The following is a 19,631-nucleotide window of genomic DNA, read 5'->3' as shown; positions in this document are numbered from 1 at the left end:
AAATGTTCTGATCCATCGATCACTACAAGATGAACTCAGAGAGACAGTCTGAGCAGTTTCTATCCTTTAGATCAAAACTGCACATTTCAAAACATGACATGAAAAGGAGGCAGCTGAGCAAGCTAACTCTGACGTTAGCATTAGCATGATGAGTATCTACACAAATTGAGTGATAGACGTCCAGAACGTCTGCTGGTTTTTCTCCAGGTTGGTCTCTGGTTGGATCGTTGGTATGATGTGCTTTTAAAACCAGTTGTTTATATTTGGATTATTTCTGGGTCTCTGTTGGTGCTGCAGGTTTTCCATACAGTTTGCTCCCTGTGTTCAGTTTATCAGTTATTTCTCTGTGAATTTTAGTTTTTTACAGTTTTTACTGCCAGTTTGTGAATCATTTGGTTCATCCTGAGTTTTTATCCTTCAGCAGTTCCTCTGTTTAAACTATTATTAGGATATTTTCCTGTTAGTTTCTCTCCTTAGGAAGGTTTCTGCTTTGTTTAAAAAGCCCCGCTTGATGAATAATCGGCTGAAATTTATTGTTGACCAATCATTTTACTGCTTCAGGCAGCCAATCAGCGTTTGGAGAAAGAAAGTGGCTAAAATATTAAAATGAGTCTGGATTAAATGTTTCAGACGGAGCTTCAGTCTCCAATCTGAAACAGAAACGGATGAATCTTCACCTGAGCTGCTGGAGAGAAGAGAGAGGAGCTTTAGAGAGGAGAGGAAGAGAGTCTGACCTGCTGCTCCTCTTCCTCCTCCTTCTCCTCCTCCTCCCACATCACCCCCGGTGACCTGCTGGCGCCTCCTGGTGTGTCTGGAGGCGTCGGTGCAGCATCCGTCGATACGAAGTAGAAACTGGAGATGGACTTGTTCGGTTCTGATCCGAGTCCTTCAGCAGTCCGACTGATGCTTCCTTTCAGTCCGCCCACGCGCCGCCATGTTCCTGCTGCTTCATGTTGTTTCTCCCATTTACTTTGTTTCTTACTTTGTTTAAAATTTTACTTTGAAACAAAGTTTTCCAAGCAAACTTTGGGCGACTGAAGCTCATTTGTCATTTCCTGACCTTTAGCCTGCTGGGGAAAACCAGTTCAAATATCCATGGAAACCACTGGTTGGAATGGGAATACTTTGGCTTCTGGTAACAACTTTCCAGAATGTTTCCTTATTTTTTCCATCAGCAGCAGAAATTTGCTCATTTCTGCAGCAGAATGAAGAGAAAAGACAAAATGAATCTTGAAAATCAAATAAACACTGTAAAACTTTTAGAAACATGAGCAAAAAATACATAAAATGTATATTAATTTGAGCGATTTTCAATCAGCCTTGTGACTTCATATAAAGGTAATTTGTTGAGCTAAATTATATTATATATAATAATATAATTTATATATTATTTATATATATAACAGAACATAACTTGACTTCCAACTCAAAACTGTCACTGGAAAACTTTGATCATTTCTGGATAAAGAAGAAAAGATTCCTAATAAAATGTTTAAAATAAAATAAAAATGTGATTTTGAGTTAACAGAGATCCATCAGATAGCATAGATTTTTAGTTTATGCAATATTTTCTTTACAACAAATTTTTGTCTGTTTGTAGGCAGAAATCAGAACCGGTAAAAGTGGACCTGCAGCTGGTTTCTCTGTGTTGTTTTAACAATAAATGTATTTTTATTTCCATTAATTGTTTGTTTATTAGGAACTTGAGCTCTAATAATCAGCTTTAGAAACATTCCCGACCTTTTCAGAGCCGGGTCGATTCAGAATCGAGTCCGTCTGGAGGTCAGGTCCAGGTGAGAACCTCCACGGCCCGGCCTCGTTATCCAGCTGCCCCCCTCCGGCCCCCGCCCCCCTGTTTGGACCACCATCCCGGCTAATTGGAGGCGCTGCATCGCCTCTCCCCGGAGCCTTTTGCTCTTTCTGTTTCTTTTCCACAAACCCAGTTGGAACTGGCAGCTCTGAGCGAATCGGGAGCCGAGGCAGAAAGTCATTACTTCAGTCCGCCGGTGTGTGTGTGTGTGTGTGGGCGTGTGTGTGTAATCCCAGCATCAGTATGCTGCTCAGGCTTCGCAGCAGAAGGAGGAAATTGAAGAGAGAGAGAAAGAGAGGAGGGCGAGTCCAGCATGAAGTTCTTTTGATTACAGATGGTAAATGTGCCTCCATCGTTTTCTCACTCCGGGGATTCAGGCGACGTGAGACGAATTACTGTGTGTGTGTGTGTGTGTGTGTGTGTGTGTGTGTGTGTGAGTGTGTTTGTTCTGTTTGGGTTTTATTAGAAGCAAAGCCGGGTCACACGGGTCGACACAGAACATTGAACCACCTGAAGCTTCATTAGATTCTGTCATCCGAGCTCCGAGTCGGGCAGATCTTCATCACCACCTCTGCTCCTCTTCATCACCCCCCAATAATGACGAAGGATTCAATGTGTATAAAATAAATTTTTTGATTAAAAACTCTGATCTCAGACATTTAGAAACTTTATTGAGTTTATGCTCGACACCGGTCCAGAGCGGATACTCTGAACTCGTCCTGCAGGATTTCTGTCCTGGATCCTCTAGCACACAGGTGTCAAACTCCAGTCCTCGAGGGCCGCTGTCCTGCAGTTTTTAGATGTGCATCATGTACAAAACACTGGAATGAAATGGCTTAATTGCCTCCTCCTTGTGTAGATCAGTTCTCCAGAGCCTTAATGACCTAATTATTCTATTCAGGTGTGGTGCAGCAGAGGCACATCTAAAAGTTGCAGGACTGCGGCCCTCGAGGACTGGAGTTTGAGACCCCTGCTCTAGCAGGTCGGGGAACTTTAGGGAACCTTCTGCACAAACTCTGGATTAACTTTTTCTAGCCAAACTGGAAACATAAAAATCATTTCCACAACTAATGACTAAAAATCTGAAGGAAAGAAACAGAAGAAAAATAGTTTTTTTTGTTCCTGAACCTTGAAGGCAGCATTCAGCCCACTAACTCGACTCCAGGCCGTCTGCCTAGTCAAAGTCCGGTCCGGTTATTGAGGTGTGAACACTAATCGACCTTTGACCTCTAGGTTTAGTTTGAATGTGCAGACCGGAGACCGCTCCAAAAGCAGGAAGTGGACTACAGCGCAGGGCATTCTGGGTAAATCCAGCCAATGCTAGCGTGCTAGTCTAGCACTAGCAGCAGAAATGGCTCCTGGTCTTCAGCCAAAGACTAAAGAGAAATCCTCCAACACTAAAATCTGACGCCTCCATCTTGTTTCCATCTGGTGAAGAAGGAAGTTGCTCTCAGTGTCTTCAGAGGTTTTTGTGTCGTTTCCTTCAGTGGTTCTTGGTGCAGCGCCCCCACAGGCCAGGAGGGGAACAGGTTGGTTTAGGTCAGAACCACAGCAGCTGGAGGTGGAGCAGATGATGGAGTTCTGGTTCCAGTAGAACCGGGTCGACCGGACCATCAGGAGGGAACAGTCAGTTTCCTGATGAGCTGCCCTTCTCTGTGTTGGTTCCTACCCTCCTCTGGTTCTGTTACCCCAGGTGTCACCTGGTTTCTGAGCTAGCTGTGTTTAGTTAGCAGCTGGTTGGAGGTGAAAGGTCAGTTTGTGTTGTTGGTTTTGTTTGTGGTTTTGATTTCAGCGTGCTGCAGAAACAAGCTTTGACCCATTTCCATTCGAGGCGTGACGCTGCAGAAAGGAGCTGAAAGCTGAGCTGCTGATGCCACACCGCTCCTCTGGGACTTCCTGCTCCACCGCCGTCTGTGCTTACGCCCCTCCCACTGCTCTCTGGCAGCCAATCAGGCGGAGGCACAGGTGTTGGTCTGGAAGAGATGGTTCCCTTCTGTCAGGACTCAAACTGGATCCGATCTGCACTTTGTTCTACTGCTAAGAGCAGAAACATCCAGCCACAAAGACGGACCTGAACTGACCCAATCACAGGAAGCTTCCTGATTGGCTGCTTGGTGTTTTAAAGGGACGGCATCAAGTAAAATAATCTGTTTTCATCTTTTTATCATGTCTTCATGTTTTATCAAAAACATTTTTGTAGTGTTGCTCTGATTCGTTCATGTTTGAGAAATCCTCTAATCTCCATGGCAACCATTTAGCTGTAAACACCTTGGTGGACCTAGCCCCGCCTTCGAGGTGAAGCTCCTCCCCCACTCAACTCCTTCAGACTAGCCAGCATCAATTAGCAAACAGCTGCTGAGCTCATGATAGGAGCTGCTGCTCAGAGCAACACTGGTAACAATGTTAAAGGGTTAATAGAGGAGCCATGTTGGATGACTTCCTGGAGGCGGGGCTTCAGAGAGAGCAGGAGTTCTTAAAGAGACAGAGGCCCAATTTAAAGGTCTTAAATTACAAAGTCAAATCACTCGAAGGCGGAGCCAGGTCCACTCTGGCTTTTTGTACAGCTGAATGGTTGCCATGGAGATTAAAGGATTTCTCAAACATGGAAGAATCAAAGCAACACTCCAGGCTTGTTTTTGATTAAACAACATTAAAATATGATGTGAAGATAAAAAATATAAAATTTAAATGACACTGTCGCTTTAATAATTTCTGAAGCCGTGTGGTTCTGATGGAGGTTCTGATGGTTCTGATGGAGGTTCTGATGGTCCTGATGGAGGTTCTGGTGGTCCTGATGGAGGTTCATATGGTCCTGATGGAGGTTCTGGTGGTCCTGATGGAGGTTCATATGGTTCTGATGGAGGTTCTGGTGGTCCTGATGGAGGTTCATATGGTTCTGATGGAGGTTCTGGTCGTTCAGAGTGTTGGTGTCCATCAGCTGTGAGTCTCTGCAGCATCTATGTTAGCGTTAGCGTTAGCTCCGCCGCCTGAGCGCAGTGTAAACGTCCCAGAGGTCCCAGCTGAGCTGCTGCTCTCCATCAGGCTATTTCTGTGTGAGTGGGAAGGATGATGCTGCGCCGCAGGCGGCGGAGGAACCAGCGGCCGCCGCTCCGTTTGCTCCCACTGAGGGAAGCGGATCATCTCTCCTCTTTACACATTTATAATCCATTTCTCTCCGTTATTTTATTCTTCTGAAACTGATCCAGTTGTTTCCGAAAGTATTCAGTTTATTTTTATAAATTCACAGCGAATGTCGTCTGGACTGATGTTATAATCCATGGAGTTACAGTATATAACTAAACTATAATGATTAGACAAACTATTTTAATTAATTTGTTTAATTCAGTTAGTTGTAGTTTTTAGCGTTTGCTTGTTTTTATTAGCTAATATTGTTTAGCTTCTGGTTAGTTTTTATTAGCTATAGAAGTAGTTTTTGTAGTTTATTAATGTTTTTGATCATGAATTTACTTTAAAAGTGAATCTGTGCAACTATAACATAAATGTCACCATTTGATGCTCTGTATCAGATTATAGCAAAAGTTAATCAGAAAGGTCACAGTATTGTGGTTAGATAAACATTGACTGATTAATAAATACTCAACAGAAGATTATATTTAAAAAAAAAATGTTTTAATTATTAACAAACTGACTGGATTTTTCTCCAAACTTTTTCCGTTGCCATTTTGTAAACTATCGTTACAAACGGCACCGTTAATTACCGACATAAAACTGATCACGTTAAAACAATCTGTTTCACATCAGATCAATAGATTCATATACACAAAAACAAAGGATATTATATTTATAATTTCAGTATGTTTTAGTTTTAAAAAAGCGTGATATAGTTCCAGTTAGTTCGTTTTAGTGGAAAAGTTCTCAGTTTTTCCTGTTAAGCTGCGTTTCCAGATCCTCCCTCCACCGTCCGTCCTGCTGCCGGTCGGTAGGAGCAGCATCAGCCTGAGGGAGGCGGCGGCACTGCTGCAGCTGCTGCTGCAGCTGCTGCTGGAGCTGCTGCTGGAGCTGCTGCTGGAGGACGGAGAGACGCAGCTCAGAGTCTAACTGATGACCTCTGCTGCCGCAGCCTGCAGCTGTTTGTAAGAAGGAAGATAAATAAATAAAGAAGACAAATGTCCCGTTTTCTGTGGAGGACAAACTAAATCTTCCCTGAGGCTCTGCTCTTCCTCCTCCTCCTCTTCATCCTGCTGCTCAGAGGAAGAGCAGCAGACAAAACCTGGGAATCACTGTTGGCCTCAGAAACCTATATCTCTGCTGCATTTCTCTTCATTTATTCATGTATATTTATTGATTTAAAGTGAAAAAGAAAAAGCATAAAGAGAGGAAGTGTAACTGCTGCGTAAACAGTCATTTCAAAATAAGAGCATCCATATAAAGGTCTGGCTATTTTTGAACAGTCAATAACTAAAAGTTTAATACAGTTGAATTGTATTTAACAGCCGAATAAATTAGCAGAAAAATTTAATTCAGGGGAAGCTAAGTGTGCTAAACGTTTTCAGAGTTAGCTAAAGCGCTATAGTGCTTAGCTAACATTTAGCTTAGCGGATTAGCAGAAGTGTGTCTAATGGACGGTCAAACAGTAAAGAAAAACTCAGTCATGATGTAGAAACCAGCAGAGCGCCCCCTGCTGCTGCTGTGAGAGTCCTGCTGGTCCAAAACCAGGAGTCAGCGCCAGCTAGCGGCTAGCTGTTAGCTGTTAGCACTCGGCAGGAGGTCCAGTTGGAGGGCAAATGGGTCCGGCTGGCTGTGGTTCTGGCCGGGTTGTGGGGAATTGGGTCAGTTTGTTTCCTTCAGCGCCGGCTCTCAGAGGGCCAACGGTTCTGGAGGGTTTAACTCAGCTGCTGTTCACACACACACACACACCCACACACACCCACACACACACACACACTCGGTCCGCTGTGACTGGATCTGGTTTCTCAGGCGCCTCAGTGACTCAAACTGGAAGCTTCCTCTTCCTCCTCCTCTTCCTCCTCCTCTTCTTCAAACGATGTATCTTCATGTTTCTGACTCGGCGCTGAACGTTTCACATCAGAACCTCAGACGGATCCAGGCGCTGGAATATTAGCCAGAGCTGATTCAGGTTGAAGCTATGAAGCTACGTTTAGCCGTAGCGTAGCAGCAGCGCTCATACAGCGTGGAACGTTTTTCTGCGTTTTCTGTTCGTATTTTCTGTTTATATTTGATGCTAATTTGTGTCAATATTGGAGAATGAAGCGTCTGGGTCTGAAGAGACCTGAGGTCAGGTGATTGGGTCGTCACATGTGATGATGTCACACTGAGGAAACGGCGGCAGCAGCAGAGCTGACTTCACTCTAATCAATGACATCATCATTTATTCCAGGAAGCCAGTCTGCTTCATTCAGTTCACACTGACTGGAATATTTTGTGTCAAATAAATGTTGTTTATTGCCAAAAGATGATTTAGAGAAAAAAACACTTAGTTTGTTATTTTGGGCAGATGATGGTTCTGGTTCTGCTGAGGTTCTGGAGGCCCAGCTGGTTGACGGCGAGCTGCAGGTCGTCTTCTTCGTTGGTTCTTCTCGACGTTTTCTGGGTTTTCTGGGATCAGATGGAGGAAAGTCAGAGTGGAGTGCAGAACGCTGCAGCAACAAGGCAGGATGAAAAACAATAATAATAATAATTAATAACATTAATAATAATTAATAATGATAATAATAACAATTAATAATAATGATAAGCATCACAAATGTTCCAGTTATTATGAATCAAAATCTAAGCAGCTGGTTTCAGTCTGGATTTAAAGGAGCTCACTGTTTCGGATGTTGTTCAGTTTTCTGGAAGTTTGTTCCAGATCTGTGGAGCATAGAAGCTGAATGCTGCTCCTCCATGTTTGGTCCTGGTTCTGGATGCAGAGCAGAACCAGAACCAGCAGCAGCAGATCTTTCAGGTTCTTCAGGTGACAGAAGGCCGACTTTATAACAGTCTTTATGTGACTCTGAAGGTTCAGGTCAGAGTTCAGCCTGATTTCTAGATTCTAGCTGTAATACCTGAATCTATGTCTCTAGATCTACATTGTTCCTCCTTGGGTCCAAACATCATAACTTCAGTTGGTTCTGATTGTCTGGAAAGAGATCTGCCGTATTCTCACTGTGGCACGCAGCGATTAGCATAATGCATGGTTACCGTGACAACAGCAGTTAGAAAAGACACGTTGCCTCAGTGTCAACAACAACAAGACGCTGAAAATAAAAGCATAAAGCTGGAAACGTTTTATTTTACACACAACTCGACATGGACCGAATAAAACCGCATGAAGATGATTAATAAACACAAACATTTTTTAAACAAACTACAAACCAACAAAAGTCTCATAAATAAACCAATAACAATATTGATCACAATAGACAGGTGATCAATATCAATAAATAATACATCTGGTAGAATATTCACAGAACCGCATGGCATTCTGGGACATGTAGGCAGAGGAAAGGCGTCAGCCGCTCACCGCTAAGCTAAGCTAAGCTAGCTGGGTGGAATCAACTAACGCTCATGCTTTGGTTGCCTAGCAACAGCCTGCTCATTAACTTGCTAAGTTTCAGGTTTTCACTTCATAACTGCTTGAAAATAATAAAACATTGTGGAATAAAACTTGGATAAAACGGTGAAGCTAAAAAAACTAATAAATAATTATCAATATCTACTGATATGAAATGCTTATGATGAGTTTTTATCGTCCGGCCCAAACTAACGACTCTGACATCCGACTCCTGTCAGTTCTAACTATTTAACTAAAGTTAATTAACAAATCAAACAAAATGTTTTTATGATTTTAATACTTTTTTTGTTTTATAGTTCATTAAACTAACAGTAACAAAAACTGAACTTAAGAAAATACTTTCATTAAGTAAATAAAAACAGTAATGAAGTGAAACTGAACTATAATGAAAACCCAGATCTGTTAAGACCCTGCTCCGCCCCCCAGGCTCCGCCCCCCAGGCTCCGCCCCCCAGGCTCCGACCCCCTTCGTGACCTTTGACCCCAGGACTCCCTCTGAAGCTGCTGACTCTCTGCTCTGACCAGTCCAGCAGGCTTCCCCCTCGTTTCCATGGCGATCTGCCTGCTGTGATTCAGGTGGGCTCAGTGGACCAGCGGTCCGATCGGACCGGCCGGCCCCTCAGCCGCCCCCCTCCCCCACCTGTTGCCATGGTGATGCTCCTGCTGTCTGATGGTCCAAATTTTTACTTTCACTTTCACTTCCTGTGCTGCGGCTCTGCTGCTGCTTCTGGGCTTCAGCTGCTCCGCTCATCCAGAACCTCCTTACACACAGGCTGTCCGGTTCCGGTTCTGGTTCTGGTGATCCAGAACCTTAAACCGGGCTCTGCTTCTCCAGCAGGTTTCTCTCTGGACCTCAGCTTCTGTTTCCTGTTTCATTCTGCCTGTGAATGAATTCACAACGTAGATTTCTGGGTTCTGACCGGGTCCAGACAGAGAGGAACCGGCTGGTCGGACCGGGTCAAACCGCAGCAGGAATCAGCGAGCAGCCTGAAGGCGGAGGGACTTTTTCAGCGGCAGGAAGCAGGAAACAGGAAGCAGGAAGTGTTCTGAATTTACATCAGAGAAACGATGAAAACATGAAGCAGAAACGGGTCAAACGGACCAGAACCGACCCGGATGGTTCTAGATTGGCGCTGCTGTCACAGAGCAGGTCCACGAGTTTACACCATGAAAACTATCATCAGGTTATCAAAACCATAAAGTTTGAGATGTTTCAGTTCATCAGAGACGATAAAAAAAATATTATTGTTATTAATATTATTGTTATTGTTGTTAATATTATTGTTATTGTTATTAATAACACTAATAAGTCCTGCAACTGAAACACGTCTAAGTTTGAAATGTTTCCTTTTTCATCCTGATTTCCTCTGGATTTAAAAAAAAAAAGTTTTTTCAAGATATTTATTAAACCTGAAAACTTTAAACTGTTGCATAAAGAAATAAGTTATTAATGGACAGACAGTCGTCACTTTTCCTTCTTTTTTGCCACAAGAAAATATATGATTATTTTCATTTCTGTTTATTTTTATTTTTGTGAAGAGTTTTTAAATTTCCTGATCATTTCCGTACCTCCAACCTTCAGGCGTCGAAACGTTTCGTCCAGTCAGAAAAACTCGATTGTGATTTTATTTAAACAAAACTGAAATATTTTATTTAAACAATTAACAACTTAGATTTATTTCTGGAGAAAGATCCAGAATGAAAAGTTGCTTCAATAAAATCAAGACGTCCAAATTGTTCTGGTGAAAAAATAGAGAAAATGAATTTTGAGCAGTAAGAACAGGAAGTGGTCGCTCTGTCTTTGGAATCACTTCCTGTATTTAGTAAAACTTCAGAAATTAATTTTGCTTCATGAGTCAAAGTTTCGTCTTTGTCTTGGTGGTTTCCGTTGTGCGTACGGCCCAGTACCGTCTCCGTGGCGACCTCAGAACGTCACGGGTTGTTCCAGGATGGACGCCGACAGGCGGCGGATTTTTTCACACTGATTTTTAATCAGAATAAATGAGAATCAGGATTCCTGACTGTCGCCTGCCTCTTTACGCTGCAGCAGACCAACATGTTGGCCGCTGATCATTTCTGCTCTAATTCAAAATAAATAGTCTCCATCAGCGCCTTGTTCTGAGGGCCACACAGAATCTTTCTAAGGTCCCCTGGTGGCCCGGGAGCCACACTTTGGACCCTCTTAACAACGGAAAACCTGCGTTTGTCAGAATGTTTGGTTTGTTTTTAGTCTGGATTCAGATTTCTCTGGTTCTGCTGGTTCAGATTTCTTCTTTAAATAGAAATCTGATTTTGTCGTTATCCTGTTTTCGCCCCCTGCTGGGTGGAGGTCAGTACCGCAGGCATGTTCAGTCCGGTGGTTCTGAAGGCTGCAGGTGTTTCTGTAAAACCAGGATCATGATGCCATCTGGACTCTGGTGTTGGACCAAACCAGGACCGGGTGGAACTGGGTTCTCCAGCAGAACCGCAGCGGTTCTGCTGGAGAACCCGGTTCCTGCTGCGGGTCAGGCTGCTCTGCCGTCGCCATAATGACACTAAATTACAGTTTTCAGCTCCTCAGATGGAGGCTTTTAGCTGCTCTCTCTCACAGAGTGGTGTCAGAGGTGAGTGTTTAACATGATTTCGCTGCTCTAATGGAGGCAGTGATCAACTCCACACATAAACAGCCGCTGCTATAAATAAATCAACGTTTAATTTTGAGCTTTAAGATGGAAAATAGTTGAGAAATGTTTTCCCTCCTCAGCAGCAACAACCTGGAGACAAACATGAACTAAAACCAGCAGCCATGAAACATCTGAACGTTCATTTTTTATTTGAAAAAAATCAAGAAACTATCATATTTTATTTTCTATGTATTTGTAAAAAGTTTTGTTAGTTTTTATCCTTTAATTTTATAGCATGAAACCATTTTTTCTATTTTATTTTATCTGGTTTATTTTCCATTGTATTTATTTCAGTGTATTTTTATAAAAAGCAGTTTTATTTTACTTTTTTAAAAATCCTGAAACTTTCAAATATTAAATTTTCATTCATATTTTAGTTTTTATTCAAAAGAAAAAAGCAGGATTTTAAAAAATTAATTAATTTTTATTTTGTTTAAGTCTGAATTCTCTGATACTCAGAAACACTGAACTCCTGCAGTCCAGTTTAACCAGTTTAGCAAATAAAACCAGTTCATGTGGTTTTTATTTGAGGAGAGATTATGGAAGATCATTCAGGTTGTTATAAATCTATAAAAAGAGCCTAAATATCATCAAGCAGAAGCAGAAATACAGTTTTTGGAAAGGTAAATATATTTTTTTTTATTAGCCTAACAAACATTCAGTCTCAGTTTTAGTTTTTAGAAAAATCATTTTTATGTCAGAAATGAGAAATAATAGATTTTATGTGCAGTAAAATGCTGCGAATGTCTCTGAAGCTTTAATGAGAACTTCAGGCCGGATGGATGAATAAATAATCAGATTACACATCAAGTCATATTAATTCTGCAGGCGGAGAGAAAAGTTCAGCTGTTTTTTAATTAAAAACATGTTTTCTAATGTCATTTACTGAGGAATAAGAAACGTTTAGTCAACATGAAAACATGAAACTTCAGATTCATTAAAGCCAAAACAGTTTATGAAATAAACAGATTTCTGACTGCAAGACATTAAAGCTGCAGAATATTCAGACTGTCTCCATGTCAGATCATCTGAAATAATAAAGAAAAGCTCCTGACAAAAAACAACCAATCAGAGCCAGGAGGCGGGGCTTAGTGATGTCAATCATCCTCATGTACTCGCTGCTAAATGTGCTCATGGCAGAGAAACAGCTTACCGCCGTCATCAGTGGCTATGCTAACTAGCGTTAGCATTCATGACAGGCTATGCTAGCTGCAGCGTAGCAGAGAGTGATGGAGAGTGATTGACAGCGCTAAGCCCCGCCTCCTGGCTCTGATTGGTTGTTTCTCACTGAGGAGATCAGATTATCACCACATGGTGAAAGTTTCAACTAACAATGATTTTCTATGGAGTTACATACTGCAGCGTTAAAGAACCGCGGATCAGAACCGGCAGCCAGAACTTCCCGGCTCCTGGGTTTCTGCATCATATTTAACAAAAACAGAGTCAGAAATGAAATGTTTCAGGTTTCAGTTTGAATCCCGTCCAGCTGCAGACGGGCGAGCTGCAGGAGAGAGAGAGAGAGAGAAACGGAGAGATGAAGCGATACAGAGACAATAGAGAGAGAGAGAGAGGGAGGAGCAGTAGAAGGAGGCGGTGGTTTTAACGGTGTGGTTGTCGAGGCGGTTACCACGGGGATCATTGCCATGACCGCCACCACGGCAACCGCTAACGAGCTGTGAGGGAGAGGAGGCTCAGGTTGCCGGTTTGGTGCCGGGGGGCCCAGGAGCCAGGCAGCAGGAGAGACGATGAGGAGGAAAAGGAGAAGCTGAGAGAGATTTGAGTTTGAAACGTCAGCTGAGAGGAAGCGAGGAGAGGAAGAGGAAAGCAGAAGTGACCGGCTCTGAGGAAGACGGTTCTGCAGAGTTTCTCCTGCCGGGTTTGGACCTTCATGCTTCAGTGAGTCCGTCTGGTTCCCCCCGGGTCCGGAGATTTGTTCGGGTTTCAGAGAGGACGGATGAGCAGCTGAAGGTTTGTGGTTCTGACTTTAATCAGTGAATGTTTTAGATTTATTCTGAGAAAAGCTTCACTTCCTCCTGATTCAGGCTCAGAAACTGGACCCGGGTCCAGTTCTGGTCCTGTTCGGGTCCAGCAGTCAGACGTTCGGTGCTGAATGTTTCTCTGATTTAAACGTCGAGTTAATTTCAGCAGCTGATTTTCATTCAGGTCAGATATAAATGTTTAAATGTTATTTTAAACGTTTCTGTGGTTGTTGTTTCATTTCTGCTTTTTATGTAATAAAACTTTATATAATAAAACTAAATGATCATATACTGAAGCTGGTTTGGAGAATAGAGGAGCTTTAAACGGATCCAGAACATTTCCTGCTCGGGTTTCTGCTGCAGTCACACATTTAAAACTAAAAAAACTAAAATGTGTTTCATCATTATCGCAGTAAATCCCATTAAACTGTTCCAGCTCCAGATCGGCCGTCCCTGATCCAGTAGTTCTGTTGGGTGTCTGGATCTGACCCGCATAATACCTGAGGTTCTGGAGGCGCCATGTTGGCTGTGGGCTGGGTCAGAATCCCATCTAAATATTGAACCTACTTCTGGCTAAATGCTAGTTCTTCTAATGCTAATGTGCTACACCAACATAACACCGATACCCACCATCAGTGGAGGACACCGCTAATTAAAGTTAGCTGTGCTAAAGTGTTAATCATAAAAATTAGTAATGCTAATGTGCTACACCAAAGAAGCTAATGCTAAATTTGTAAATTCAACCACATAGGTACCCAACATCAGTGTTGGGTACTGCTAACTAAAACGTTAGCTGTGCTAAAGCTAAAGTGTTAATCATAAACGTAAAGTGCTAAAACAAAACGATAAATAAGAGCCTGAATATGAACGGCTAACGACTTGAAGAATTTGAAGTAGTTCCTGAAATAAATGAGCTAAATTACCTCCTGATGTAAATTCATCGCCGTTCTTTGGAGGCTAAACCTGAACGTTGCTGCCAGACCTCAGGAACATTTCCGTCGGTTCATCAGAGAGACGTGATGTTCGCCGTCTTTAAGGAAACAACCAAACCAATCCGAACGTCTCGTTTGTCCTGAATGAAAGCAGAAGAACAGTTTCCTGTTTCCACAAACCTCCAGTAATTTGACCAGATTCAGAACGGAGGTGAAATTTTCATGAGATGTTTCTGCTGTCAGACGCGCAGCAGCTGTCTGACTTCATCTGTAGGAAGAAACCGGAGAAATCCACCAGAAGTGGCTTCATTTCTTCAGCTGTATGTTTAATTTAAGGACAATCGTCACCATGAATCACTTCCTCATTGTTGACATGTTGAACTCTGACGCCCGACATTTTCGCAGTAACTGCACATATTAAAGATGAGAAGTTTGTGATGCTGGTCACATCTGGCCTGTTTTCTGACCGTCGGTCTTCTCTGTTGAACGTCTCCTGTGTTTGGAAACTTAGTGTTGCAAAGTGTTTAGTCTGTCAATAAAGACTTTAATTTTTCTGAGTCATATTTTAACTATAATCACACAGTCATTCATTTCTAAATGTCACAGGTCCAAACTGTCTAATTTGCGAGTTAAATATTTAGCTCCAAACTAAATATTTAGTTTTTTAATTAAATATTTAGTTAACGAACTACGTTTTTAATAGCAATCAAAATCTTTAGTTCAAAATATTTAATTAACAAATTACATATTTAGCTAGCAAGCTATGGACCATCGTGTCCTAGCAAGCTAAATATGTAGGTTGTTAACCAAATATTCAATTAGTAACTTGATTACAGTTACTAATTAGCAAGCTAAATATTTAACTCAATTTAAATATTTAACCAGCAAGCTAAATCTGCAACTCTGAACTAAATATTTAATCAGCAAACAAAATATATAGCTTGACGCCGACATTTACAAAACAAAATTCTGCTATGATAATCTAAATAATCCAAATTCTAGCTGTAAACGTTTGACTGTGTAGGTTGTAAGAACCGTTTTCTGTAAGGACACGATGGTCCATCGCTCAGTTTGTGACCTAAATAGCAAACACAGCTAAGCTAGCTAAGTGTGCTAACTTATCAGTGGCCGGTTTAAGGCTGCTGATGATTCTTTACTGGTTAACTTTGTATTTCTTGTCAGTTTTCTGGGATGATCTGAAATGTCCTCTGGTCGGTTCTGGATGAAATTTCCCTGTGACTCTATAGATCTGGTGGTGGAGAGATTTCATTCAGCTCAGATAAAAACGTACGAGTTATTTGTTTAAAAGCTGAACCTCCTTTAGTTGCCATGATGAGTTGAACATTTTCATCCATCCTGTTCCAACCTTCAGTTTATTCAGCAGCTTTAATAAAACAGCAAATATCAACCCGCAGAATCTGAATTAACTGTTGGAAAAAAGACAAGCAGCTCTGACTGTGTACACACTGGTTACCATGGAAACCCACCGCAGCAGTAACGTCACGGCTTCCCCAGTCGGGTGACCTTTCACCTCTTTATTCTTCCCCCTGCTTGTGAAATCAGATGAATATGAATGAAGCACATTGTCTCTTTATTGGCATTCGCTTCATGCCGAGTCGGTTTGGCAGCCGCCTGCGCGCGGCGGCAAGCCCCGCCCCCTGCTTCATGAATATTAATGAGCGGGTAGCCGTGATGCAGAAGCGGCATCAGGATGACGGACGGCGGCATTTCTGACCGGCGGCCGCTGCTCACTGGACCGCGGCTCCATAAAACAACATTAATTCACACTTTGTGCATCACGTGGACATAATACGGAAAATATTCAGTCTGATCAGGAGGAAGACGTCCGGCTCCAAATGCTCCTGCTGAACATAAAGCAGGTTTATAGTTTAGATGTTTTCCTTCCTGCGCTTCTCTGCTGAGGAAATAAATGTTGGTTTTCTGATGCAGATTGATTTTTAGTCTTTACAGAAAATAACTGAGATAAAACAGAAAACTCACACAGAGTAGAAATATATTTTTGAAGCAATCAGATATTTTCTTGATTTCTCTGCTTCTTGGTTTTTTCTTTATCTGTCAGATTTTACACCTGAAAAACATTAATAAACTGTAACTGTGAAAAAGACAAATGAAATAGACAGTGTGGACCTGAGGCTCTACATAGAAATTAGCATTAATTTAAATTAATTACACTGATTTTAAACACGCAAAAAACTTTAATATAATTAATAAAAATATTTTTGTTTTACATACAAAAGTTCCGGGTGGAACCTTTGTAGTCGTGTGTTTCTGGTGCACCTGTAAATCTGACGCACAAACTACAACCTCCAACAACAGCGATGAAACTGCTTCTCTCGGCCCACTGGGTTTTAATTTCGGCTTCTAAACGATCTGATTGGTCGCTGGAAAAGGCTGTTGTTGTGCTAAAGGGAGTTAGCTTAGCAGAAGCCACACTAGCTTAGAATAGCATCTTGATGCTAACATGTAGCAGCTAACTCTGCAAGTTGTGATGTTTGTTTTTCTCAACTTTTGACTTTATGATGTTTTTAAAAATGTTTTAATGATATAAAGCACTTTGAAATGAAACGTTAAACAAATGAACTTGATTGATTGATTGATTGATTGGTGTCTGGTTGGCAGATCAGTCACGGTTTCCTCTGGCTTTATGTTCTGCTGGACGCAGATCAGGATATCAGAAAGTAAAACAGTGGGGAAGGAAGAACTGCACGTTGTTCTGCTCGTCTCTCTGAACGTGAAGGAGAGTGGAGCTGACGGAGGAGCTGACGGAGGAGCTGACTGCGGCGCGGCGAGGCGCGGCGGCACGGCGGGACAGATGTAGCCGTGTTGTTAGCGTAAACGCTCGCTGGTTATTAACAGTTTCATGACGTCTCATTTTCCTGCTGCTGACTCAGACGCTCTGCTGAGGTGAATCATCAGTTTTTGGATGTTTTACGGTCAGGATGAGAATCGGATATTCCCTCCCCTCAGAGGAGCGGCTGCGGTGAAAATCCTCAGAGTTCAGATGACTGAGGAGAAACCTGGAGGTTCATTTTAACAATTCATTTATTTATTTCTTTGTTGTTTTAACAAACCAAACGTCAGTGTCTCAGATGGATAAAAATGTTCTGATTGAAAGGTTCGGTTCAGGTTCTGCTCTCTGGTCTGGGCTCCTTTGGCATGAATTACTGATGTGATCAGGAACCGCAGGTCGCTTTAACATAAGGTTCTGTTGATTCTGGTCAGATTGAGGTCAGATTGAGGTCAGCATGCTTCCACTGATACCAACGCTAACTTTGTTTAGTGCTTTAGCATTTTTGCTAAGTTTGAAATATTTAGCACACCTGCTTCCCTTCAATAGTTTTTTATTTATGCATGAAGCGGTCCCAGACCCTCGGTGAAGATCAGGCAGACCCAGACGGAGTAATCCGCAGGCCGGCCCGGCGCCGGTCCGGTCTGCTCTCAGGTTGATTTTAGGTCAGTTTCATAATGAGTGACGTAACGTTGATGCAGTGGATTAGAGAGAGGCTGAAGCTGAAAGGTCGCAGCGGGACGGACGGACAGACAGGAAGACAGCAACATCTGCATGGCTTCCAAAAACACTAAATTTTTGCATCTTAGCAGGAGTGTGCTCACAACAGGCCCAGACTTTGACTAGGCCATTCTAACATGACTCAGTTTTGATCCAAACCATCCCATAATGTTTTAGCTTTTCTTCTAACAGTGTGTGAATACATTCCTATAAAGCAGCATGCCAGGATGACCTCTGACCTTTGTCCCAGTTGAGGAACTCAGCTGCTCCTCCAGAGGCAGCAGAGAGGTACTGCATGCTGAGGATGTCAGAGTGATTAATAACAATAATCAATAACATCCAAGATGGTTGCCGTGGTGACGGCTTTAACTCCTGGATCGATTCTGGAGGTTCTCCTGGTTCTGGAGCTCAGGTATGATCTTGTATCTCAACCAGAGCCGCCAGTCCTCCAGAACACACTCTCCTCTCAGAGAGAGAGAGAGTGTGTGTGTGTGTGTGTGTGTGTGTTCAGAGTTGGATCTGTGTGTTTTGGTCCAGTCGCCCCCTGCTGGGCCCGACTGAGCAGATCATAGGTTTATTATCCAGGAACCAAAAAGCAGCCGATGTTTCCTGCTGTGGTTTTAACCTCCAGATATTATATTCCTGTGTAATTACTGCTAATTAATATTTATTTACTTTGTTTCTACACATCTGCTCTGCTTTCTGGGGCCTAGTTAAAGGCCAGCTGAAACTTTTCAGTTTTTTGTATTTATTTTATTAGTCTTAATAATATTTCTGTATTTATTTTATCTTCAAATAATCTAAACTTATTTATTATTTAATCATTTAATCTTTTTAATTATTTTTTTACTTTTTAAATTACTTATTTAATCTTTTTTCATTGTTTTTAATTTATTTAATCTTATTTATTTTTATTTTATTATTTTAGGTTTGAGTTTCATCCATAACATACAGAGTTTGTTTGACTCTCTCTATAATCTTGACTTTAGCGCCCCCTGCAGGTGTTTCCTCCCTGTAATGTAAACAGTAATTATTTTTTCCTCAGGTTGACAGATCATCTGACCCTCTGATCAGAACCGGGCCTCGCTGGCGGCCATGGCGGCCCGACTACTCCTCCTCTTCCTCTCCCTCTTCCTGTTCGTCTCCATGGCGATCGGAGACGCTCAGTTCCCGCCCGGACAGCGGATGAAGCCGCGCATCCAGAGAGACAGACGCAACATCCGGCCGAACATCATCCTCATCCTTACGGACGACCAGGACGTGGAGCTCGGTGCGGGAATCATGGGAAATGTAGTCCTCATGTCTGACTGAGGCAGATAAACGTTTCAGTCGGAGCCACATCCACCTGATTTGTGTTTAGTTTAGTCGATTAGCATCATGAAGCTAACAAGCTGCTGCTTCGCCGTTTCACTTCTTGGTTCCTGATGGGCTTTTCTCCGTTCAGGATCCATGCAGGCCATGAACAAAACGCGCCGCATCATGGAGGAGGGCGGGACCTTCTTCTCCAACGCCTTCGTGACCACGCCCATGTGCTGCCCGTCGCGTTCGAGCATGCTCACTGGGAAGTAAGTCTCAGCCAATCACAGCAGGCTGCTGGGTCAGGTTCTGGTCCAAACCGAACTGAACTGAACTGGATCTCAGTTCGGTTCGGTTCATGTTCAGTTCATCACATTAGAAGTATTATAATTAGGTGGGAGGAAATCTTAAAAAGAATCTTTTTTTTATGAATTAATTTCAAATTAAAATTTTCCTCTTTAAAAAAATCTACAATGGGCTCTTTGCACCTGCCGCGCTGACGTCACAACCGCATGCGCAAATGCGGCTCTCTTTTAACCGCTTTGAGTTACCATGACAGCTAGAAAAGACAAAGTCTTATTTCAGACGCAAATAAAACAATACTATGAACATTGCTGTCTTCCTAATATAATGGGCTTTTAAGTTTTCATGGATTTCCAAGCGGTCCTGAATTAAGAAGACGGTGGCTTGTAAATATTCGTCGCTACCAGTTAAAGCTAACACTGCACAGCAAAGTTTACAGCCTTCACTTCACTCCGGATCAACTTCTTCAGCCTAAAGCAGAAGGTAAAGGAGCCTCCTGTGTTATTTCCATGGAATCACTTCTGTATTCAGCCTGAAAGAGTTTATGGGAACCAGAGAGCAGACCAGAGCCAGACAGCCGAGCTA

General features: G+C 42.4%; 1 protein-coding gene across 7 annotated transcripts in view; it reads left to right on the top strand.

Annotated features, from left to right (window-relative positions):
* The window catches only part of sulf2b (sulfatase 2b), a 43,458-nt gene that overhangs the window by 6,405 nt on the left and 17,422 nt on the right, over positions 1–19,631 (top strand). For 4 of the 7 annotated variants that reach the window (XR_004339013.1, XR_004339014.1, XR_004339017.1 and 1 more), the window contains exons 1-3: positions 12,590–12,975; positions 18,493–18,717; positions 18,892–19,012. Coding sequence is in view for 4 of the 7 variants with exons in the window: in XM_032561151.1 (XP_032417042.1) it covers positions 18,543–18,717; positions 18,892–19,012 (296 nt within the window). In the remaining 3 variants the exon portion in view is untranslated. Of the gene's footprint in view, positions 1–12,587; positions 12,976–18,492; positions 18,718–18,891; positions 19,013–19,631 lie in introns of those variants that run through there. The other 3 variants (XM_032561180.1, XM_032561189.1, XM_032561160.1) reach the window with 2 other exon arrangements.

The sequence above is a fragment of the Xiphophorus hellerii genome, chromosome 1 (assembly GCF_003331165.1).
Source record: "Xiphophorus hellerii strain 12219 chromosome 1, Xiphophorus_hellerii-4.1, whole genome shotgun sequence".
NCBI lineage: Eukaryota > Metazoa > Chordata > Actinopteri > Cyprinodontiformes > Poeciliidae > Xiphophorus > Xiphophorus hellerii.
This window is presented reverse-complemented; position numbering and strand designations above follow the sequence as displayed.